Raw genomic sequence first — 25,618 nt, 5'->3', positions numbered from 1 at the left:
CTCTCACATTTCTTTGTTTGCCCGACGCAAGAAGTACAGACGAGCGAATATTTGATAGTTGGAATGCGAACTGAATATTCAGCTCATGTTTGATGCAAGAAGGTATTTGAAAGTGTCCAGATATTCAGCAGGGATTGAATACTGCGTCACCGTTCATAAATGTGAGCGTGGTGCAACCGCAGTGCCTGTGCACATTATCTGAAGACCGAGCTTAAAGTGACGGGAAAACACTACAAAGGCGTCCCTGTCATGAAGTTCTGCAAGTGGGCTTTTCCACATATCACACGTGACAAGAACAATATGGCCATCCACCCGCTTAAAAATCAAAGCGCACACAAGCTTTTCTTTTTTTTTTATCCTTTCATAATGTTTTGCACATGCCTAACGTGCACACCAATGATACTCATCCTGTCGCCTTCACAACTCTTCCAGCGTGAGCTCCGCCACATTGTTTTGGTCAACTGTGGTATGCGAGAGAACCCACTTGTGGAGTCTTGCATGGTGCTCCTAAAGGGGGCTAATGTGAGGCAAGTGATCAGTCAAAAATACCGCCTAGTGCATGGTGACTTGTACCTAACAACAGGTGTGCCGCGATTTTGGAGGACCCCCTATTGCTAGGTGTCAAAGAGCTGGGTGATCATGCGAAGTCGTCACTGAGTCATGACCATATGAGGGTGGCCATTCGATGGCCAGTGTAGTCGGTAAGCTAACATTGAATAAAACCTGGCATCAAATATATACTGAAGCAGGTTATCCATTGGAATACGCTGTCAAGGGACGATTCATTCACACACAGAGCCCCTCACTCAGTCATCCGCGGTTCGTGCACCACAATGCGCACTAAGCTCACAACCATGCCATTGCGGATCACACCCACGCAGGGCAGCCCCCGAAGGCCTTCCGGAGTACGCGTTGGCAGTTTTCTGTCCGAGGAGAGGGCTACAGCTCTTGCCCATTCGGCCCCTTTCAAGTCAAGTGCTGACAGACTAGGCGCTTGCGGATGCACACTGAAAAGCGCACCAAGTAGTTGACACACAAGACGTAGGCACCTACATTTGGACACTGGCCGCCATCTTGAAGTAGGAAAAATTAAAGGATAACTGAAAAAAGCCCTGGGCTGCTTTGACTCTGGAACAGCCCAAAGAAGAGGCACTTCTGGCCTGCTAGGGGTCACCCTGCAGGCGAGAATAGTTTACGAACTGCACAAAGGTTTTAGCAGTAGCAGGAGTGACTTTGAGCTGGCAAAAGGCAAGAGACAAAGCAAGCAGCATATACTACGTCCCCACTCGTGCGCTGCCAACCAGGAGAAACTACAGCTGAACCAGCACACCAACACTCTTTCAGAGACACATAGAGGCTACATGGACATATACTACGTTTAAAGAAACATGGCCAGATTAGTTTTATATGAACATAAGTGAATTAAAAGACGCTGTCATTTCTGTGACACTAGGTGAAAAAAATGCTTGGCCACGTAGTTTTGGTTACTGAGCTTTGCTATAGTTATTCCGCAGTGATGGCAGCCATTGGCCACGCATTCGCCAGCTGTTGAACCAAGCTGCGTGTCAATAGTCATTACTCTTTCGTCTTGAAAGCAGTCTCACGGTTCCAACACCAGTTTGTGTTCCCATCATGTAACATCACTTACGGCCGTGTTGTTTTTCATTGGTTTTTCACACAGTTTGTGAGATGGACTTCATCGCAGGGTCAGAATTTTCAGCAGTATTTTTCCTTTGTGTGTGTGTTGGGGGGGGGATAACCTAATTGCACCGTTAATCTCCCATTGACAAACATAAGAAATTAAAAAGAAACATCCCCTGTGCTGCTTGGTTTCTGTGACAGTTGGCTTCCTTCATGTTTGGATAATGGGGGGGGGGGGGTGTTTCTGCTGGTCCTTTGAGGTCCCAATTTGGTTTTACTACACATCATGCTATTTTTAGATGCCAGTGCCAGTCATTCATATTTGGAAATTTCAATATTCGCACCCCCACCCCCCAAAAAGAAAGGTTGCTTGCAAGATTTCACTGTGCCAAGGTTGGACACGAAGACACTGACTCCTTGCTCTGCAAAGCACACACTGCAGGTATTACAGAATTGCACTTAAAGGGCCACAGAAAGGGGTGCTCGAGCTTGGCTTTAAAATGCTTGCACTACATAGAGTACAGGCTGCCGAGCGCCTACGCCGCATACGAGACCTCAAAAGCGAACGGGAAATTTACAACACATTTCTAAAAACTCCCGCTTTTCGCACCTCACGGCGACGCGCGGTGCCGGGCTTTTGCACGAAAACCTGGCAGACGACGTCACGTCTTGCTAATGACGTCAGCAGCTGGGGGTTATCATTGGTTCGCAGCGCCAAACTCTTTCAGACGTCGCGCGCGCGGCAGCTGGCGGAGGTAGGGGAGGGGCCGAGTGAGTGGGGCCGGCGGAGGAGCGCCGCCGTTTTGGCCTGCGAGAGGAGAGGAAAAGGCGCGAAGACGCTGAAGTTGAAATTTCGTCTGCATATAACTCAGCTTCTATAAAACGCATTAAATTATTCTTGCTGGTGGATAATTATGAACCGTCGTCTTTTAACATCCCAGACTTATCGCACCTTTATTGAGACCCCCTTTCTGGGTCCCCTTAAGTCCGCTTCAGCGCGGAAATGTAAAAGCCTTTCTCTTTCTTCTCTTTCTCCTTCCATTTTTCATGGTTTTTATTTTTTTTAATTTTGTTTTGTTTATTTTATTTTATGCCATCTTATTTTTATTCTTGAAGCATTGGTTTTATTTTATTTTTTAGATTTTATGTTTTCATTTATTTTTATTTTGTTTTCATCTTTATTTTTATTTTCAGTTTTTTTTTAATATTAAGTAAGCCTTTTCACGCATTTACATCGTTTTTCATCACATCAGTCACACAAAACCTGCTTCAAACACAGCTATTTTAATTAATTCAGTTTAATTAACAAACTAATTGCAATTCATCAACCAAACTTTTCCCACTTCAAGATCTACTCATGCACTACCTAACACAGTCAAACTTTTGCACATTTATCTCCACAGAACGACATAATCGTGTGGACAAAATTTGCGGACAGTTCTTGCTGACGCAACATAACCGTACAATGCTTTCTCATTAAAACTGTTGCTGCAGCTGAGCACCATAGGACGCTGCAGCTGAGGTTTGAGCGCATGGCCTTGTGCTCGGCAGCTGATGTGCCGGGTTGTAATGCTGCGATCTGTAAAAAGTGTTTCTGTTCCTTGTAACTGGTGAAGAAAATGGACTGCTGTGCTTGAAGCTTAAACTGCACCTGAGGTTACACAGACTCAGTTGATGACAGCAAGCAAGCTTTAGCATATCTGTAGTGGCTTCTGTTTCGCACTGCAGTGTTTGCAAGCCCCCAGAGGCCAGCTAGGAATGCATCTATCCTTTGTGGTTATGCAGCCATGTGGCGTTCAAGTTTGCCTCGGAGGTGGCCTTCCTGCCGGCCTTCAAGCACTGGGAGGTGGGCGATGTCGCACCCCACCTCTACAAGGACCTGGCCATCTTCCGGCAGAATCGTGAGGCCGGTCAGTGCACACCTAGTATCCTTGGGGAAGAAGAGGTGTGGTTCTGCGACTGTACAATTTCACACACGGCAAAAAGCGCTGCTGCAGCACCCAGCTGGAGGTGCATGCAGCAAACCCTTCTGTTAGCCCACTCTTTTGCTGCAGGCGATCCGAGATTAAGTCGTGTTCTTCTGAAAGAGCAAGGCTTGATGAAAACGTTTACTTTCGTGATAATCACACTTCCTTGCCCAAACCACGACATGTCTCGACAGCCATTGCTTTGCACGCACAAGCAGGCGTCAGCCGCTGCTTCTGTCTCACCAGACACCACGCGTCCGAGTCCTGGTCTGCAGCAGTGGGTGTATTTTCGACGCCGGCCGTCAAGGGAGCGCCGCCCTGCCACCGTAAATTCACTCCGGCCTTTAAAAGGAACACGTAAATTCACTCCGGCCTTTAAAAGGAACAGTGTATTAGTACCCTACCTAGCACAGTGCACATTTGACATGCTCCATCGTGGCAACGTGCCTTGCTTAGTAGATGTCCACGAGTTAATGTCGCAGTTACATTTCACAGCTTAGGTGTGTGAACTGTAGTGCACACCTGCTTGTTGTGGCTTACGCTTAGATAAGGTTAATTTCTAATTTTCCTCAGTGCTCTGCACGCACTGTGCGAGATATATGATTGTGTAGATTTTGCTAGAAGAAGAATGTTGCCCAGTTCACCCTGGAGTCTTCTGGTAGAAAGCATTTAGAAGGAATTGCTACAGCACACCGCTCTGCCAACACGGTGCACCTGGAGGTGTAAATCTTCGGTTGCTGGTAGTGCAGGGGAGTGTCTGTTTCCCTGCAGTGCTTGTGGAGGCACTGCACGCGGCTGCCTTTCGTGGGGGCCTGGCCAACTCTCTCTACATCAACGACTTCCTGGTTGGACGCCACTGCCACAACAAGGCAAGTGCTCAGTAAAAGCTGATTAAATCGGGTGCAGTAAAATCTTGTTACAAGAGACAACTGGTTATAAACAGCATTTGAAAATGGTTTGGTTGGTTTTCCTATGTTTGCCATGTTGACAACATCGCACACAAGAGCTTCAGTTACAGAGACACTCGGTTACTAGGGGCTACTTTTTTTAGGTTCCTAGGGTAATTTCTTCTCTGTTTAGAAGAGGCACAACCCAGATACGCTCACGAAACGTGGCCGACATCGTACCAACTCATATGCGCTGCATTTTTCATTCCCTTGGCTCGATTCTGTTCCATTCCACAGCTGGATGTCACACATTACATGGTTGCGATTATTGTCTCGCTGAACAGAAATTTCCGTCATTCTGCTTCTATATTTACAGTCGCGCTCCTGCATCAACTGTTGAGTTGAATTTACGTTGGGTTGGATTTCCGTCCCAGCTTCCGTGGTGCCGCTCGCTTTGCACGCCGGCAGTCAGACCGGCTGTATTCCGGTGCTGTCGCCATGTTTACGGGGGACAGTTCTGTTCGCCAATTCATCCGCTATAGTCTCGCATCAAACACAAACTCAAATGTCTAAAAGTCATGTTGAAGTGAGCGAAATGTCTATAGTTATAAAAAAAAAAAAAACTGGTGCAATAGTTAATTGTGTGAAGCTGAAGCCTGTGTGAAGCTGAAGGCAGCGCAATCCAGTTGCCCTGGAGCGTGTCATATGCGTGCTCCGACCTACGATAAGGTCGAGAGAGCTTTGTGCTCCTGGTTTTTAGAGACACGTGCCAGAAGCATTTCTGTCGACGGCCCAATGCTCACAGAGAAAGCGAAATGGTTTGCTGTAGCCTTCGGAGAAGAGAGCTTCACTGGTGGCACTGGTTGGCAGCAGCGTTTTAAGAGTCGCTACAGCATCGTCGAAAAGACCCTCTCGGGTGAAAGCGAGATGACCAGCAGCATCGACACAGAGAAGTGGCTGTCGAAGAGTGGCCAGAGATTTGCGATAGCTTTTCACCGTCTCAAAATAAGACTGCACCTAAAGGGCAGTGCATGCCATGGTGGAAAAAACAGCACAGTGCACGTCTCGATTTTGCTCGCTGCAAATATGGATGGGTCATGCAAACTGCGGCCACTGGTTATTGGCAAAAGCAGGTCGCCACGCTGTTTCAAAAACACGAAAGGCCTCCCAGTTCGATACTCATTTAATAAGGCTTGGATGACACGCGATCTTTTCACCTAGTGGCTCCGAATTTTGGATGCCGAACTGGAGAAGTCAGGCTGCAAGGTTTGTCTTCTTCTCGACAACTGTTCTGCCCATCATGTCGTCTGTCAGTTGAAGCAGATTACTATCAAATTTCTGCTGCCAAATACAACAACGAAGCTTCAACCTCTCGATCAGGTCATAGTGACAGCGTTTAAGGTTGGTTACAGATAGCAACTAGTGCAAAGGCTCCTAATCAACCTTTGATTGAGAATCGAACTCAAGGTGGACCTCCTCGGAGCCATACAGATGCTTGCTGGTGCCTGGAATGACGTGAAGCAAAGCACAATCGTGAACTGCTTCCACAAAGCAGGGTTTGTGGTGGCTTCAGACGACGGGTGTCAAGACACATAAGATGACGGTGCTGGATGCCTGGACAGCGAGTTTTGTGAGCTCTCGGTGTTCGCAGGCGCTGTCCCAGACGCACAAGATTTTGTCAGTGCTGATGACGACGTGCAAGCCGTTGTGGATCATGCTGATGCTGAGATTGTGGCTGACATCATAGATACCGAGCAGTGGTGAAGATTCAGGCGAACAGACCCAGCTGCCATGCACTGCGGTTGAACTTACATCTGCATTCAGCATCATTCGTTGCTGTTGTGGCGCAATGGAAGGCACTGGACTTTGTCATTTGGATACCAGCAACAAGCTTGAGGACAGCTTGATGAACTTCATGGTGCAGAAGAAGAGGCAAGCTAAGCTCACGGACTTTTTTCTTGCAAAATAAAGTGCGGTGGTCATGAAGCTGTGCTTTTGTTTTTTGTGGACATTAGAGGAGCAGATCTGTAATTTCCCACTTGTCACGATCCCGAGGAAATTGTCCGAGATGTGCGCAGTTTTGAAATAAGCATCTAATAGGCGTATTTTACATTTCGAATTATTGATATATCGAACTTTTTCGCGATCTCCTTAGAGTTCGACATATCCGGGATCGACTGTAAATGTGTGCCACAACTGCCAGAAACCGCAGACGCGCCGCATTCGCTCATCACCATCGCTATCACCGTCATAGCCACACGAACAAAAGCCAGCTTTCTTGCCCCCGTATCGTAGGTATGCGTAGTATGTACGGCTGCCGTTTCACGACGACATTCTTAGAGTGGGGCGTGCAGCGCACGTGGTGAGTGATGTCAACAAAACGGTCTGTCTTCTTGATAAGCTTGAAGTCATCAGTGATGTTGACTCTGGCCTGAAGCAAGCAACAGTTGCAGAGAAGTTTGGACTTTTGCGAAAGACTGCGAACACCATCCTGAAAAACCGTGACGCAGTCGTAAGACAACAGCATGACGGTGGGCTTACGGCGAAGCGACTTAAGACTTCGGGGAGCCAGCTATCCAAGGAAGCCGTAATGTTGCGGCTGCGAGACGCACTTGCAAGGAACATCCCAGTGAACACAGGCGTGTTGCTCCGGAAACGTGCTGAACAGCTAGCACTGATTCTTGATTGTGCTCACTTAAAGTGCAGTGAAGAGTGGCTTCAAGTGCATCTCGGGAGAAAGTGGTGCTGTTGACACAGACTACGTGTGCCCATGGAGAGACCGTGAACTTCCTCGTCGGTTACTTCACGGTCACAGCCCCGGCGATGTATTCAACGCAAATGAGAGTGATTTTTTCTGCAAAATGAGGCCAGGAAAGACACTGTTGAAGTTCAAGTCTGATGCAAGCCACGGCGGGAAGCGGTCGAAGGAATGCATCAGCATCCTTTTTTGTTGTATTATCTCAAGAACTGAGAAGGAGCGTCTCCTTGTGATTGGGGAGTCGAAACGACCCGTTTGTTTCAGCCACTGGCATCACATTCCGGTCATGTACAAAGCAAACCAGAATGCATGGATGGCATCCAGCATTTTCAACTCCTGGCTGCTAAAATTTGATGAGGAGAAGAAAGCTCAGAATCGTGATGTGCTTCTCTTTGTGAACAATGCTTCTTGCCCCACCAAAGCCCCTGTGCTCAAAGTTACTTTTTTCCCTCCAAACTCCACATTCCACCTTCAACCAAGGGATTGTGCATGCAGCAAGACCGTACAACATTAATTGACATGAAGTTTGCTGTTCAGGTGATTTCAGCCATACTGTTTCAGAAAAACAGGCATGACATGATGGAAGAGGGGCCTTATTGGATCCCGTGGAAAACTTCCTTGAAGATGAAGCTTCGGCAAGCATCCAAGACACTGCAGAGGTACCAGAATCTGCAGATGCAGGCCTCACGTGCTCTGAAGAGCTTACAGGTTGTGCAAGTAAATGGTACATGTGCCATAGAGGATGAACCAGGCAGGGATGGTGTCAAGGACATTGCAGGGGAAAAAGTGCCGACAGCATTTGAGGCTGCTGAGCAGCTAAGAGCGCTTCAGAAGTTTTGCGAGCAACAGCAAGACATGCAAAGGGAAGTTGGGAGGAAAGCTAATACACTCGCAAAAAGACAAACTACTATGGAGGACTTCTTTAAGCCATGCTGAACAATCTCCTGTTAATGTGTATGAACGCACTCATATGCTGATGTGCAATAAACTTTAGTCCAACTCCTCGGCATTTTCAGAATTTTTTGTTGCAAGAGACTCAGTGTCTTTTGGTGACAAGATTTTACTGTACCATCAAACCTTGGGCCTGCCTGTTTCCTCCCGTGTATAAGTCAATGGCACTCGTTAATTCGGAGTGAAATCGGGCACGCTCTGGTTGATTTGGACTGAAGAAGGAACGGAACTGAAGTCGGTTGCTACTGTCATCATCCGGGAACCAGTGCCGAGTCTGCGTAAACTTACGAGGGGCAGCACTGCTACGGTAAAACCTCGCTTATTTGGCCCCCATTCATTCAGAAATTTGGAATGCTGCCAGAGCCCTACCAAATGTCCATGCAAGTCTATGGCATCAGCTGCTCGTTTATTTGTGCGCCACGGGGCTCGCATTGGTCGATTTGGATAAGCCCTTGAAGGGGCGCAGTGTCGAGATACAGCGTGCTCGAAAGGCGATCGTCCAGATGTTCGTCCACAGGCCTGAATTGCATATTACATTTCTCCTGCACAAAGGCAGGCCTGTTGAGGCAAATTCCCGTCGATAGGCCGAGAGAGAGTTCAGCCGCATAGTTTCGTTTTCGGAGCTTCATCACCAGTCATCGCCATCAGATGCGCATATCAGCGAGCCAGCCAAGTCTCACATCGTTTGGTATGACCATGGTGCAACGAATGCCTTGTTGCCAATCTTTTTTTTTCTCAAAGGTGCCTTGCCGCTCCGGCACCAATGCGCACTTCCATCCATGTGGTATTTCCGTTCTTCCAGTGCACCGAAACTCCACGCTTGTCACATGCAATAGTACAAAAATTCTGTATAGGCATTCCAATCAGCTAACAAGGGAATTATCTGAGGCATTTCATTGTCACATGCAGTTCGCCGTTTGTGCACTCTTCACATGTGACGCCTCATGCTCTTTTGGACACTGAAAGAAGCCACGGAGATTTTGCCATAATGGAACAGTTCTGCTTCAGCCACTCCCAATAGCATGCACGAATTAAAACATTTGATGGAACTGTGAGAAATCGCTGCTGTCGTGTAGTTTTCGTCTTAAAAGGAGACAGTTGCCCAGATTACCATAAAAAAATTTTGCCTTTATGCAAATGGTTTTTGGCATTTGAGGGCCATTCGCTAATTCGACATTTGAATAATTCGGACATTTTTTTACTCCCTTGAAGTCCGAATTAATGAGGTTTTACTGTAATTAGAATTGTCGGCGTGTTCCCTGCCAGCGCTCATCTATGCCTTCGCTCGCTTATTCTGATGCTATGGGTCTCACATTCGTTAATGCAGACAGGCTCCCAAAGGGAGACAGTGTCCAAGTATGACTGGTGCGGCAAGCAAGCATCTAAACAAGCCTTCTCAAACCTGAATTTCATGTTGCAGAGTTGCCTCTGGCATGCACGCAACGGCAGGCATGGCTATGAATGGAAGGCTCATCTCCAAGTACATTCGCTCCACTTTTCAGAGGTTCATGCCAGCTGGCATCAGCAAGCTGCGTGCTGTTTGGGGCACCATGTCCTGGTAGTCTTTTCTATCGCCGTTTTTTTTTCTTGGTGCTTCGGCGCCACTTGAGCATTTCCGTCTGTGTGGTTCTTCCTGTGCACCGAAACTGCATGCTCATCACATGCTACTTGCAGTTTGTGAGGCGTGGGAAACAGTTGCTGTGGAGTTCCACTGCTAAAAATAGTCACTGTCGTGCCGTTCTCATCTCAAAAACAAGCAACCATTGCCTGGTCTTTCACCAAATAAATTCACAGTGATGCAAGCCGTTCTTGTTCGGGGTGATTTGAAAATGAACATATTTTATTCAGATTGATGCCTTGCCTACATTGTGCCTCGAGACTGACTCTTGTTGGTGGCCCTGTCAGGCATAAGACAGAGTATAAATGCTGCTATGTAATGTGCTAAACTCAGCGAAAGCTGTTGTCACGCTGCTGCCAATGCATGAGAGCTACAGACAGTGTGGAAATCTGGGCTGCCGAGGCGATCACATCAGTCGCTGGTGCAGTTCACACAATGGCATGATCAGTCATGTGAGCGGATGCTGGTGCTGCAGAATTCTCAGAGTTGGGCTTCATGTAACAGCTTTTGCTGTAAAAAAAAGAGGGAATAAATTGGTTTCTCAGTTTTTCTGGCATTAAGATTGCATTCACTTTGTGCTGTAGTCCTTACGTTTCTTGTGTACCGTATAAATTCTTATAAGGGCCCCACTTTTTTTTAAATTTCAGTTGTGGGTGCGGCCCATGCACATATTAAAAGTAACCTTTTTGCATTGCGAAATAAAACTAATTGGGGCAGGTATGCAAAGGTTTTTGCTCAGTCACTGTCGGTGTCCTCGGAGCTGGAGGCTAGCCCTCAGATGTGCGCTGTTAGAAGACAAGTTTGTCCCCAGTGCCGTCACATTTAAACTCTTGAAAATGATGTCTGAGGAAAGAGAGTCCCATGTACTCGCAATCCACTCGGCAGCAGTCACCAAGGGTGCTCTCTTCATGGGCGGCACTCACCATCCATTCCGTGTAGCACCGACGGAAGGCAACCTCCAACGGCTTCTTCCTGCTCATGCCCAGGGGCCGTAGCATACCAGAAAGCCCCTTGGAATCACTGCCATGTCCATTTTTGCTTCACAAAGCTCTTCCGAGTCAAGTGCCCATGGAAGCTATTGAGCACAAGCAAGGGGCCTTTTTACAAGCGTTGCACAAGGGCACTTGTTCCACGTGGTCTGAATCCAGTCGGAAACGAGGGTGTCATTCATCTGTCCCTTTTCTTGCGCATGGACGATCAGGCCTCGAGTGAACTAACTGCTCTTTAGGAAGCTTTTTGCACTTGAAGACATGTGCCGTAATGCACAGCATTACTGTACATCGCTGTCACTCTGCACAAGTTGTGCGCACAGTGACACTCCCCCGGTCGTGCAGCTTTCTGGGCAGTTTGATCTGTCTTGCCGATTTGCAGTAAGCTCGATTGGTTTTGCTGCCGCATTGCGATCACATACGTATATACTCGCGTAATGAACCCACTCTTTTTCCTGAAAAATTGACTTCAAGTTGGGGGGAGGGTTCATTATGCGAAAAAAATTTTTTCCAAAATTTTTGGGCGAATAAATTTCATATCACAATGCAATCACATCTTTACCTGTATAGAAAAACGATGGATGCGATGTGAATAAAAAAATTTATTTCACACTCTGCTTGACTCGGTATCGCACTATCACTCAGCCTCGATGTGAGTAAAAAAATTTATTTCACACTCTGCTTGACTCGGTCTTGCACTATCACTCAGCCTCGCTGTCAGAGTCTAGGCTTTTGCTTGTGTCACACGCAACTTGATCGTCGTCATCGTCCCACAACGCATCGTCCAAGCAGTTTGATATGCCAGTTTTGTTGAAACTACGGACGATCACCTCGGGTGCAATTAAACTCCGTGCTTCCAAAATCCACCGGCAAAGCATGTCGATTGTTGGCCTTGGTACCTCACCAGTCGATGTCGGGTCACGGTTGCCCGCTGCCATCCACTCAGCGTACAGCCGCCGCATGTTGTCTTTAAATGGTTTATTTACCGAGACATCAAGGGGCTGCAGCACTGAGGTTAGGCCACCCGGAATTGCGGCCGTGTCTGTTCGCAGCTCGCTCATTCGGTGCCGGACGTCTTTAAGTGGCCACGAAAACTGTCTAGGACAATAAGGAGCGACGGCCAAAGAAGGGCCCCTGGTTGCCATCATGTCTTGAACCAGTCGACCTTGAGTTCGGCCAACATCCGCCCTTTCTCTTGGGCACCAATGTGTATCCCAGCAGCCTTTTGGAAGAGTCTTCCTCTTGAATGTAACACACAGTGGCAGTTTCCTGCCATCTGCCGTTACAACGAGCATTATGGTGCACCGGTGTTTCTCGGCGCCCTTTGTCCTTGCGTGCATGCTTCTTGCACCTTCCATGTCAACAGTGCTGTTCCACGGCATATCGGAGTTATACCGTAAGAGCAGGAACTTCTCCTCCCAGATACATGTGGCAAAGCGACTTTGTCCTCACAGTGCAGCCGGTGACATAGCGCCTTCTCAGGCATAGCCCGTTCTGATGCATAGAACGAGTTGTCCAACCACTTCAAATTCGAGGATAGGAATGCCATGACTCCTTGCCACATGGTTCTGAATGAGCTCGCGAGACATCCTTCGTTGCGCAGCCTCTTCACGTTCAGCAGTTCTGCCTCCACGTGAGGGAACTTCCCTTGTTTGGGCCCTCGAAATGCGGTCCGATCTTTTCCAGTAGCTCTCAGTTTGTCCACTTGTTTGAAAAGCGCACGCACCAGGTTGACATTGAAGAGTCGCCCACCCGCATGGTTGCCGTGCTTCAAGGCATGCTCCATGACATTTATTTTGAAACCGGCCTTGTAGCCGGTGTAACAACCCATCACTCACACGCAGCTCCAGCAGCATTATGGTGGTTAGCTGACGTCCAAGTGTGTTCACGGCCAGTCGAGAGGGGGGGGCACACGCGCTCATTCATATGGCCTTCGTATTTGCCACGGAAGCAATGCGAGTTTTTTTCCAGGAGTTATGCCGCCCGCTGCCACTAGAGGTGCGACAATCCTACCGTTGGCTCCACGCCTCCATCTGCGGCGGCACGCTGTAGCCCGCTGGTTCATAGTGAGCGCAGCACTGAAATCAAAGAAAACAAAATGCAGATGCTTAAGCTGCATATCTTCAACACAGTCCACATGTGCAATGTGCACAGATTGTTCATCGCATACTTGGCTCGATGAAAATATTTAAAATGAGGAATCACTCTCCCATTCCTCAGAACTATGTCGAGCATTTGTGGTTTTAAATCAAGAAGGAAATACTTTGATCACTTTTTCTCGTATGTCTCATGGTTCGTGGTTAGATGACAAGTTAATGCCAAGGGGAAGAGAATGATAACTCAGAACGAAAGCTTTGTGCTCGTCCCATAGAAATGTACTATATAGCGGAGAAAATTAAAATTATCTACGACGTGTGAGCGTAAATCTGATAGCACTTGAGACGATAGAGTAGAGTAGAGTTGAGTGCAGAGTTGAAAGTCAGACTCATGTACACTAACGTTGAACTGTCAAATAATTTTATTGCTGGGAGATATATATAGTACTTAATTACGCTGATATCACTTTTCGCACGTCCTGAATGTACTTATTAATTCAATAGCGTTAAGGGCCCCGTGTTGCAGAAAAACCGGTGTCAGCGGCGGCGGCGTTGGCCGTGAGTGAAAAATCCCAGAAACATTAATAAAACCGAGTAGGAAATTGGTCGAGTTGTGGAATCGAACCAGGACCTCCGGAGTGCAAGACGACCACGCCAACTACTCCTCCACGCCAGCTCGATGGTTTGGAATGAACAAAGGCGCATCTAGTGAATACGGTGTTGTCTTAGAAGGGTGCTTTAGAGACATGTACTGTGGTGTATTAGTAATTATGAGCAGGGAAATTACAGAAGTCGCAGTTTAACCGAGTAGCAAATTATATTTCCGCTACTTTTCCTCTTCGCTTGGCACGCACGTAGTGCCATCAGGCGGCGCCCACTAAAACCACTCCCTCCTCGCAATATACGCCACTGCCCCAACAGATAGCATGCAACGGCAGCGCCTCCTGCTCATCTCGTTCGGACGCAGTAGAGCCGTGCGGGGACGCAAGAATAACGCGGCAAACGACGCAGCGCACGTCCAAGGCGCGTTCACCACAAACCTTGTGGCTTGCTGCTCGTTCGTTCGGCGCGGAAGCTATGGTGGCGTTCGTGGCATCTGGTTTGTCGAGAACGATGTGCTTATGAACTACGACTGCAACTTGAGTCGCGCGCATTTCGGCAAGGTGCCTGGCAGTGCTTCTACATGGTTTGTCGCTCCGCGCGTCCTTTTCACCATACGTAGCATCAGCAGCATCAGGTTCACACGGCGTCTAAGGTGTTGGCTGTGGGCGAAAAATCCTGGAAGGATTAATAAATAAAAGAGTACCAACTTGGTCTAGGTAGGGAATCCATAACCCTATCATGTCATACCCTCAAGGCGAAGCTTGAGTGTCCCCTCCAAATTTTTCACCCTCATATATGTGTCACAACTTCCTTAAACGAGAGGCCTGCATTCATAGCTCAAAGGAATACTAACTACTAATGTGTGAGCAAGTGTCAAGAAGCATTGTAATGCATTCTCTGCTCGAAGCCAATGGCACGCCGCCTTTCCACTTTTGTTTGTCGAGAGGCTACCAGATTTCTCTGGAAGGACTGTAGCCACGCGCAGGTTTATCTCCATGTTCAAAATTGTTGTAAGCGCATTAGGCGTCTAATGTTTCAAGTTTCTGGTCACCTTAAAATTTTGCAAGGCCGAGAGCGACCGTCCTTCGGACCTTCGAACACTTGTTTTATCGCTGTGCCGCCGCACTGCATTCAGTTTGAGACATGGGAGTTTGCCCCAGTAAACAATTTTTGAGTTGGACGCAAGCTTTCTTCTCGTCATTCTGGCCTGACTAACGTTATCAGAACCTAACAGAAGCAGCTGCGTAGTATGCTACCACAGATATTGACGCGTACTGAGTATTGCAGTTTCAGAACGTATTGCCAGGACGCGGTAGAACCCCGAGGAGAGCTGAAGGTAAAAACATTTACTGGTTAACCAGAAAAAAGTCCCTGCGCACTTCAGCTTCTTCTTCTTCTAGCCTCGCGCTCGTAGACCAAGTCTTCATCTTTGGCGTCTTCTTGCATGCGGCATTTGCCCCCCTCCTCAGGAAGCATCGTCTCGATGGTAACAAAAGGAAGTAGGAGGTCAAGATCGGTCAGAGTAGTACGGCTTCATACGTACAACATGGACGACGTCGACTGGTTGCTGGCTTCGCTTGGATGTCGATAACCCGTCCGGCACCACCTCATACGTGACGTCGGTTAAACGTCGCACCACAACATAGGGCCCGAAGTACCGCCGTAATAATTTTTCGGAGAGTCCACGACGGCGAATAGGCGTCCAGACCCACACTTTGTCGCCAGGTTCATACATGACATGTCTGTGGCGAAGATTGTAGCGTCGTGCGTCAGCCTACCGCTGAGTTCTGATGCGCACACGCGCTAGTTGGCGAGCTTCCTCAGCGCGCTGTGCGAATTCCTCGGCGTCCTGATCGACATTGTCGCCGTCAGCATTCGGGAGCAGCATGGCATCTAGCATAGTTGTCACTGGTCGACCATGAAGAAGGCTGAAAGGCGTCATGCGAGTGGTGTCTTGTTGTGCCGTATTGTGGGCAAACGTGACGTAGGGAAGAATTTCGTCCCAATTCTTGCGCGCGCGCGTGCGTGCGTGCATGCGTGCGTGTGTGTGGGGGGGGCATTACACGAGTATATAGGGTACTTGTACAAGCCTGTATTTCGAATAAACAGTTGGCACTTGTATCGTCTTATTTTGTGAAGTGTAACATGCATATTTATTTTTTTTATTTATTTATACATACTGCTAGTAATCCCATTTGGGATTGTTGCAGGAGGGCAATATAGGGTTAGTAATAACAGTTCTAAAAATACATCATTTTGGTGAAGATCATAAAATAGACAACTAATAGAAGGGTAAAGCAAAGGCACTGGAATTAACTATGGAAATACAACCAAAAATACAACAACGCAGAATAACAATACAACGAACTGTATCATAACCATATCGAAACAAGGCAAATTAATCTCACAATAGGCGTCACGACAGAAGTTACATCGCAATAGTTCCGAAAACAATACTGGTAGTCTGTGTATACCTGAACAAAGTTAACATTAAAAAGACACACAGAATAGGAAGCAATATTAGCAACATAGAAAACACACACACAAAAATATTTGCTAATTAAGTACCGAGCTCTCGATAGCAGCGCTCAACTTTCCTAACGATGAGCTGCTAGTTATTGAAGGGTTTAGACTGTTCCATTCACGAGTGGCAAACGGAAAAAATGAGTATTTGAAGTAGTCAGTATGGAAAGGGTACTCGTTAAGTGGATTCAAATGTTTGTGACGCGTCGATCTTGCTTTAGAAAAGGAAATATATCCAACTAGCCCAGCTATGACAGTCATGCTGTTGACTGAAGGAGGAACTTGCTTTGACCATGCATGCAGCTGTCCCTGTTTGTGAAAAGGCATGTGACTGCGCCCCGTGCTGTGGTTGCTGTGGTGGGTGCCGACTGCAGACGGGTGAGCGATGCGCTCCAGACCCTCGAGCTGCCCACTGACCCTGGCGCAGAGTTCCTGCCCAGCAAGTTTGGCCCTGGTGCGTACGCCAACGTAACAGGAGAGCCCTGCATGTTGCTCTCCCAGTGTGTGAAAGGGGGCTTCCTTCCCTCTGGCTGCAGGCGAGACCCGTCTGGAGTCGGCAGGCGAGTTTGTGGACGCTGCTGTTGTAGTGGAAGGTGCGGGCGTAAAGAACGCCAAGGAGTGCCTGGCGCTGGGCGTGTTCGCCCACCTGCTGGGCATGGGCCCCCGGCTGCCCCACAGTGAGAGCCAGGCCACCAAGCTGGGTGAGGCGGCCGCCAAGGCCACCCAGAAGCCCTTTGCTGTAAGTACTCTTGGCATTTATTCATCCACCTGAGAAAAGCAAGCTTACAAAAGCGATCAGTGCTAGCAGTACACACGTGTTTCGTCCATGAACCTTTCCTCGGTTTTAAGTGCAAGTAGTGCCTGTCTCATTAAAATGTCAATATGGGCCAGCTTCTGCAAGTCCCCTTACAGCCAACTGTAATGCTCCTAATAGGTCAAGTTGGTCATAAAAGTAGCCACGAGAACTTCTTAGACAAGCATTCTAAAGGTCTAGAGTAGACGACGTGTGCACCTGGCGGCGCATCACACAGTTAGAACCTTCCTCAGGCTGGACCCATCGGGAATGGCACAGATTAAAAGGTTGGTAGCAGAAATGCGGCTTGACAGTCCTACTTTGAAAAATTGTCAGGAAATTTGAGGCTAGATTACCATACCGAAGCGCTGTGTCAGGGAATTTCTGGAAATCTTTCCTTCACGGATTAGTCAAAAGTCCGCACCATCTGTCAACCAGCACTGTGGCCCAAAAGGTGGCCTGTGCTGTAAATTCTTGTGATCATTCGCGTGCCCACTTGCTGTAGTTTCTTTAAGAAGCCATGAGCCTCTGAAGCGCCAGCACCTCCTTAGGCCAAATGGTTCATTTTTGCATCATTTCCAGTACTTGGGTTTAGGTTTCAGACACTGAATTTTTATGAGCAATTCGTGGCGCATTCACTTCTGTGTACGAAGCGAAAATTTTTGTTTCAATTGGCTTTGAAGGTGTCAGTTGCAGCATTATTGCAAGTTGTTTTCGTCTTTAGCTTAGGTTCATGCTAGCTAGAAAGTCGAGCATCTTTACTAAAGCTGTTGTGCACCGTTTCACATGGTTGAGTGCTGTGGGCACAGTGAAAGCCCTTTGAATGTGCTTGCAGGCGACGGCGTTGAACATCAACTACACCGACACAGGCCTCTTTGGTGTGGCGCTGGCCGGACACCCAGACGATATGGACCAGGTGAGGGCAGTTGCTTTAATGCGACATACGAAGAACTGCAAAAGTGAAGCGCATTGTTTGGGAACCTGCTGGCGCGCAGGTGCAACTGCTGAGCCACTGCGCCGGTGGTGGTGGTATGAGGACTCGCTGCAGCCTGAGTGTGCGACACGTAGTCAGGATAGGGAGGAAGAAGAGTAATTCCTCCGCTTCAGTCTTCAGTCCTAAATTTTTTTTTTTTTTTACCGTATATACTCATGTATAGCCCGCACCCCCCACTTTCAGCCGCAAAATGTGCCTCCGTGCACACTACTGGCGATGAACGGCAAAGGTGCACAGTGATGCTTTCCATCGCCGCTGATGGAAGGAAGCTTCCACCCTACATGGTCTTTAAGAGAAAGACTCTGCCAAGATAGAAGTTCCCCCAGGGTACTGCAGTGCGGGAGCAAGAAAAAGTTTGGATGTCCCAAGAATTGGCGACAGACTGGCTGAAAACAGTGTGGCAGAACTGACCAGCAGAGTGGCTTGTTGGGCGAGTTGGTTTACCATATCGAAAATATACCTGCGCTCAAAAGACACGGACTGAAAGATAAAGACACACACACACAGCGCTGTGTGTGTGTGTCTTTATCTTTCAGTCCGTGTCTTTTGAGCGCAGGTATATTTTCAGAACTGACCAGGAACGCCACAAAGCCCTTCTTGGGCTCGACAGCTTTAGAGGGCACCTAACAGACTGAGTGAAGACTGCTGGCAGGCTGCCGAACGGACTTGGCCGTAATTCCGCTCTATGTTTGCATTAACCGGCCATTCAAGATGGAATTTCGGCTGTGCTACACCGAGTGGATGGCCACGGAACAACTCCGACAGGACGGCTGAAGCTAGTGTCCCTCCAGCAAGAGTGCGCTTGGATTCTGCACTCATAGCGTTCATTGTCAGTGGACACCATGCTAAAGAGTTTTACAGTCATGCCACTGTCAAATGCCATGGACGGCACAGAGGACGACCAGCTTTGGGAGCACGCCAATGAGACGAGCTCGTTCGACGGCGATTAGCGCGAAAGCAGCAATGAATGGTGAAATAAAATGTGTGTATTTGTCGCGAGCTTTTCAATTATGTATCTGACACAATAGTCACAGTGGCACCACAGTGTGTTACTGTGTACCTATAGGCCTGACTTATGTATAACCCTAACCTGAGAAAATTTGATGAACGAAGTGTGGATTATACACAAGTATATACGGTATGTGCTTCACTTGTGCCTGTGCATCAGTGCCTATATGTCAGAGGAGGGGGCTGAAGAGCGACTTTGCCACACATAGCTTCTCTCACTTGGGAAATTTCTTGCAGCAGGTTTTTTGGAAAAAAATTGTTACAAGTGCTTAGCCAGCACTAGTTTTGCAGTGTGAAGCTACGCCCCAGCGATCTCCAATGCCCATTCATTTATTTTTTAGTGCAAAAAACTACTGGCCTCATAACCTGAAAATTGCCGGTGTTTGTTGAAGCCTCTCAAGTTAGTTGCACATTGTAGGAAATGGCGGGAAATAAATGAGACTTTGAATGAGGGTGACCTTGGCCAGCCTGGAGAAATAAAATAAATATTGCCGCATCTGGGTTTCGAACTCACGGTGGTGCAAACAGATCAGCTTCACTGGCTGCTTCAAAAGAGCACTCGATCATACCTCGTGTTAAACTGCAGCACACACTCGATCTGTGCTAAACTTTTCATCTGTGCGCAGGTCATGAAAGGAAACGCGCTGTCAGGTATGCGGTGTTGTCCACCTACAAAAACCTGCTTTCGCACAATATTTCATGATTAGCAATGGGAAACCGCCAGAAATTTTTTTCCCCCAGCCTTGACAAGGCGGCTGTTCCCCAAGGCAGAAACAGCAGCGAGCATCTAGAGACAGTTCGCTGGCCGTTGCGGCAACTGACAGTGGACCAGTTCTGAGAGACTCTTGGAGAGCTCTCCCATATCGTCACGGACGGTAGTACACGCAATAGTGCGGCCTAACTTGTACAACAGAACCACGAATTTTGTCATTCCCCGAATGAATGGGGCTGCCTTTGTGTAACCTTGCCAGCATCGCCTCCTGCCTTTCACTTACTCGCTACACGTCGCAACGATCACGGGGAAACTGGCAAACAGCTCAGAAATGAAATGTCTAAGAAACGCACTAAACTATAGAAGAGAAAATTTAACAGCTCCCGTACCACGGGATCAGCACTAGAAAAAACACAATTTTGGAAAACCAAATTTTTAGACCTCGCTTCTTTTGAAAAATTTGTCACAAACATGCATTAGCCCCTCAGGAAAGCTGGTGGCTCATCGTAAAAGGTTGAAAAAGTCGAAAATTTGGCGGCTGGTATAGTAGCTGCAGTCCCGTTGGATTCGGCCAGATAAGCACATGCTAGCAAATATGGTTCACCTATATTGCATGCAGCAAGCTTTTTAAGAGGTCATCATTATTGTTTTATTCCAAACATTGGAATGTGTTCATGTAGTCAGTCTCCCAGGCAATTCGGGAGAGTTGGCAAGTACGCAATTCTCATTGAGCATTTATTGATTTCTTGTGCTTTTTCATCCTTGAATGTATGGCTGACAGTATCCGAGTGCAGGCAGCATTTGCCCTCATACCGAACTTTACTGCCTGAAAATTTTGCCGTTTTGGAAGGTGCATCTTTCTTTTGCTGGGACAAATATGTGGGCAGTTATGATTTGTGCTCTGGCAGCCAAAGTATGACTGCATGTCCAGCTTCAGCTGCAGGTCACAAAAGTGGCCCAGCATGAGAATCTCTCCTTACTTAGTTGCTGCTTGTTTGCCGTGAAACAATGCAGCTAACCAAGGCAGTCCTGGGCCAGGTGCGGACGGTGTCCCAGAAGGTGGCCGACAAAGATGTCCAAGATGCCAAGTAAGTGGTTTGTTACAACAAAAAGCATGCCCATCTTTCGCATAATTTGTAGACAACTGCTTCTCATGCTGCAGTCAGGATTTAGGCAGGGCTGTATAGATGGTAATAAGTGGGAGGCTTGGATGCTCTGGGTGAAGGTGTGAACACCATCGCGGTCAACGGCAGCTTTTTCCCTGTCAGTCCCTTAATCGTTCTCTCACCTGTTGTTTTCAAGTGCCATTATTGTTCCACTTTGTCACCTGAGGAGTGTTTCTGCAAGTAAAGTGGACTGTCAGGCTAGTTTGTGTATATTTGCAACCAAGAAATGCCCACTTATATTCTTGGGCTAGAACGATTTAATTAAATGCTAATTAAAACTTCATTGTGAGTACTGTCAAACTCTGCAACAAAGAAAGCTGCGGCAGCGAGAATTCCACCCGAACCAAGTATTACCAATTCCAAACCAGCAAAGCATACAAGTCAATGCAGTTATTTTCCCCCACAATGAATAATTTTTGGAGCGAGGTTCTGCTTCATTGAATTTTATAAGCAAGCAGACTTCTTTTTTCTTTCCTTTTTAACATGCTGGTATCTCGTTAGCGTGTCATCTTAATCCCTTCTTTGTAAAATGTTCTGCTCCATTTTTGTTGCAGGCAGAAGTTGAAGGCATCGGTGCTGTACGGCCGGGAGGGCCACTCAAACGTGGCAATCGAGATGGGCGTGCATGTATCACGCACTGGTCAGCCATGGCGCCAGGACGACCTTCTGCAGGCCATCGACGCAGTCACCACTCAGGATGTCGCCACGGTCAGTGCTTGGCTTCTTCCAAGGACCGAATGCTGGCCATGGGGCGTTGCTATGCTTTGCATTGGAACTAACCACCGGCCCAATGCCAACCTGCACAACTGTCCTGTACTTTGAGACACGATATTGAAATATTCGAGGCTCGACTATATTTCTTTCATCCCATAGAAGCGTGTGGCCGCATTGCTCAGCCAGAACCACAAGATGGGGGAACATCACGGCACCAGCAGAACTTTGGTCATTACCAGATTCTGACAATAAAATTAATCACATTCCCATCATTCTATCACACTCCAACTTGCAAAAAAACACGAGTTCAATAGGACGTATAATTGTATATAAAAGTAGCTGCCTCACAAACTCGTTGAGATGGAAAAATATTGTACCAGATAAACACGTGTAAGGGCCGAACACGTATATGGGCCGCACCCTGTTTTACCGAAGGAAATATTAAAAGAAAAGATCCGTGTAAGGGCTGCATCGCACTTTCCAGGACCCAAACAGGAATAGCCATCAAAATGCATGATCAGCTCCAGCTGCGAGCAGCAGTGCGCTTCATCGCGGAGGCCGCGCACGCTCAAAAGAGCTTCCATGTGCCTCCCATGGACGGCGCTCATCATCATCATAGTCAACTTTTTCCTCCACTGCAAGCTCCCGCTATCCACATCGGTATCAGGCACGGGAGTTTTGGTAGCTTGTTAGTTCACCGTAGTTGTGGCTTTCGTGTACTGCCCCTGAGCATTGCAGTTTTAGCAGGATGGGCAAGCGCCTTAATAGCTACATGGCTGGGAGTTTGTCCTTGAACGCAGCAAGCGTGCAGCGGGCAGGAAATTTGACGTGGCCGAGAAGTGCGTCCAACGATGGTGCAACCAAGAGGATGCATTGAGGAACACAAACTGCAAAAAGCGCGCTTTCTGAGGCAAGTCATGCAAATTTCCCAAACTGGAAGAACAACTGCTCTACTGTGTGATGGAAATACGGAACAGCGGACATGCTATACAACTTCTTGTGGTATGAGCATGCACCAGAGCACAGCACCAGCTCAGTGTCTGAAGACACCGAGAGTGACGATTGAACGTAGAATAAACGCCGCTCATTCCCCGATTGGTGCGTTTTTACTTAAAAAAGATAATTTCGCACATATGGACCACACCCCGAAAATTGGCCCTTGAATCTGGAGAGAGAGAGAAATTTTATTTGGTCCATTAAGGGTTTAGCGTTCGATCTTCGTCTTCATCGCTGCAGACTCTTGACTTTCAAAGCAGGGTTGGGCCCCTAGTCCAGGGCTCCACTGAGTCGCGCTGCTTCGCTTGCATGCTGCACCATTGCCCTTTGGGCGGCGAGCTCGCAGCTGGTGAGCCAGCTCTCCCACTGCTCCGCGCTTGGGGTTTTGTGTTAGTGGAACTTGTAGTTTCGCTTACACTCCCAGGTTATATGGTAAAGCGTGGGGGTTACCCCGCACACTTTGTAGGTTAAAGAATGTTCCCGTTTGCAGCCTCCACCAACTAGCTGCTTCTTGTGTTAGGCCCATCATGTGGCGGGGAGTATCTAATTCTCCTGCCTCTTTGATAGTTTAGGTATTCTGAAAATCCGATCTCCACGGTGAAGTGCTGTCTCAGGGCGTATGATCGCTCGGCTCGGTACATGATATCAAGCCAAGCTGTCTGCCCTTTCGTTTCCTTCTATCCTTGTATGTGCCGGAATCCAGATTAATTTGTGGGTTGCTGTTTTTCTGAGGTGTACTGCTTCGCGGAGAATAGCTAAGGCAGCCCTGCAGATTCTACCTTTTGTATAATTTCTGCATGTCTCTTTTGAGTCCGTTAGGATGACCAATGATTCGTATTTTCGATAGCCCTCAGCCGCTGCCAGCGCAACAGCGACCTCCTCCGCTTCCGCTATCCTGACGCTACGTGTAGTTGCGCATGTGATTAGATTGCCTGCGTTATCAACTACCACCGAAGCTGTCTTGTAGTAGCTTTCGCGTCTATTCCATGGATACATGGTTGCATCCGTGAAGACTGTGTTTTCTAATTTGGCTAAGTACCTCTCCACATAATCTGCTCGCGCCTGTCTCCTGGCCGCGTGGAGATTTGGGTCCATGTTTTTCGGAATGGGATTGACCTACAGGGTTTTACGGATCTCGTCGGGTATATCGGCGGATCGATCGAGATGCCCCCTTGGGTCGCGACCCAACCTTGTCAGGAGCGCTCTTCCTGCAGCCGTGTTTCTGAGTCGTTGCAGCTGTGCTTCGTGCTGTGCTTCTGCCAGCTCCACAAAGGTGTTGCTGATTCCTAGCTGTAGCAGCTTCTCATTCGATGTGTTTCTTGGTAGGTGGAGTGCCGTCTTGTAGGCCTTCCTTAGGATTGTCTCTGCCTGTTCCATTTCGCTTTTGATCATGGGGTGGTATGGCAGCGAGTAGATGACCCTACTGACTATGAGGCTTCTTACTAGTTTTAGCGTGTCTTCTTTCATTCCATGTCTTTGGTTGGAGACTCTGGTTATCATTCTGCCTACCTGTTCGGCCGACTTGCCGAGCAGCCAGAGTGTGTGGCTGCATTTTCTGCTTGCTTGCAGCCACATCCCTAGGACTCATCATGTTTTTCTCCTGGATGTTTTGCCCCTCTAGTTTCACTTCGAGCGGCGCGTCGGTGGGATGTCTTCCTGCCCTCAATAGTTCGGACTTTTCTGTAGAGCAGGCTAGTCCTCTTTTCTTCACGTATCTTTCAACGCATTTTGCTGCTCGTTGTACCAGTTCTTGCTTTTCCCCCAGGGATCCATGGTTCACCCAGACCGTGATGTCGTCTGCGTACATAGCGTGCTAGATGTCCTGGATTCTGCTGAGTCTTCTCGCTAGGCCGATCATCGCCACATTAAAGAGTATGGGCGAGGTGACCGAGCCTTGGGGTGTTCCTTTGCTTGGGGTGGTGAAGACGTCACTCCTCAACTCCCCTAGTCCCACCGTGGCCGTTCTGTTGGTCAAGAAATGTTTGACATAGTCGTGGATTCTTCTTCCGCAGTCGGTGTTGTTTAGCCCCTCCATTATAGAGGCGTGGCCGACGTTGTCAAAGGCACCTCTTATGTCGAGTGCCATGACTACGTTCTCCCCTTGTTTGGGCATTGTCTCCAGGACTTCTTCTTTAAGCTGCAGAAGTACGTCCTGCGTCGAGAGGTTCGCCCTGAAGCCGTACATGATATCCGGGTAGAGCCTCTTGTTTTCTAGGTGTTGCTGGATGCGTTTCGCGACGATCCTCTCGTACAGTTTTCCCAGGCAAGAAGTGAGAGAGATTGGTCCGAGGTTCTCGATCTGCAGCTTCTTGCCTGGTTTGGGGATCATGACTACTACGGCATGCTTCCACTCAGCTGGTATCTTTCCGTCTTCCTATAGTCTGTTTAGGTAGGCCGTCAACTGGTCCACCGCTTCGTCGCTTAAATTTCTTATGAGAGAGTTTCTAATTCTATCTGCTCCTGCCGCTGTGTTTTTCGTAATGGCTCTCATTGCCGCGGTGACTTCCTCTCTGGCGATGGGCGTTTACAGTAGAATCTCGTTACAACGAACTTCACGGGACCGCCGAATTTAGTTCGTTATTTTGAAATATCATAGTACTGAAAAACCTTCATTTTCATGTCAGTAATGCATCACAAGAACTAAAATTACGTACCTTTGCAGCAGATTTACGTATTGGTAAGTAACTAATAAACAATAACGCTGGGCACAGTTTAACCACAATTTATTGCTTTAAGAAGTCTGTTATCTTCTTCTGGCGAGTAGATGACAAGCGCTGCAGGACGAACGCCTCCACATCCTCGACTTTCCTGTGCACGTCATCGGGGACATCTTTGCAGCGCCCGAGGAATGATCGGGTCTTCTCTAGAAAGACTAGGACATCCGAGCCGGAAACAATCTCTTCCTGTTCGTGCTCTGATCCAGTGTCGGCATCGTCTTCGTCGCTACTACATTCTTCTTGCTCACGCACTTGATTCACGATGTCTTCAGTAGTGAGCTCCGCGGATGTAGCCGCCACGCTGTCGCTGTCCACATAATTCGAAAGTCGCTGTCCACGGTAGTTGCCCAGCCGCAGACGTTTTCTTGAGGGAGCGACTCTCGATGTAGTTTTATGATCTTGTCCCGATCTTTGAGCATCGTTGCATTTGTTGACTGTGTGATGTCAAGCTCCCTGCACAAGTCCACCGCAGCGGTGGCCAAGTG

At 48.0% G+C, this 25,618-nt stretch overlaps 1 protein-coding gene across 1 annotated transcript in view; it reads left to right on the top strand.

Moving 5' to 3' along the window:
• UQCR-C2 (Ubiquinol-cytochrome c reductase core protein 2) overlaps positions 1 to 25,618 on the top strand; it is a 37,912-nt gene that overhangs the window by 6,698 nt on the left and 5,596 nt on the right. Inside the window, exons 6-12 of the mRNA XM_077633596.1 lie at positions 3,427 to 3,551; positions 4,380 to 4,477; positions 16,337 to 16,487; positions 16,570 to 16,772; positions 17,662 to 17,742; positions 20,555 to 20,628; positions 21,261 to 21,414. Coding sequence (XP_077489722.1) covers positions 3,427 to 3,551; positions 4,380 to 4,477; positions 16,337 to 16,487; positions 16,570 to 16,772; positions 17,662 to 17,742; positions 20,555 to 20,628; positions 21,261 to 21,414 — 886 coding nt within the window. The remainder of the gene's footprint in view (positions 1 to 3,426; positions 3,552 to 4,379; positions 4,478 to 16,336; positions 16,488 to 16,569; positions 16,773 to 17,661; positions 17,743 to 20,554; positions 20,629 to 21,260; positions 21,415 to 25,618) is intronic.

The sequence above is a fragment of the Amblyomma americanum genome, chromosome 8, assembly GCF_052857255.1.
Source record: "Amblyomma americanum isolate KBUSLIRL-KWMA chromosome 8, ASM5285725v1, whole genome shotgun sequence".
Taxonomy (NCBI): Eukaryota; Metazoa; Arthropoda; class Arachnida; order Ixodida; family Ixodidae; genus Amblyomma; species Amblyomma americanum.
The sequence above is the reverse complement of the archived record's forward strand: the minus strand, read 5'-3'. Positions and strand labels throughout refer to the sequence as shown.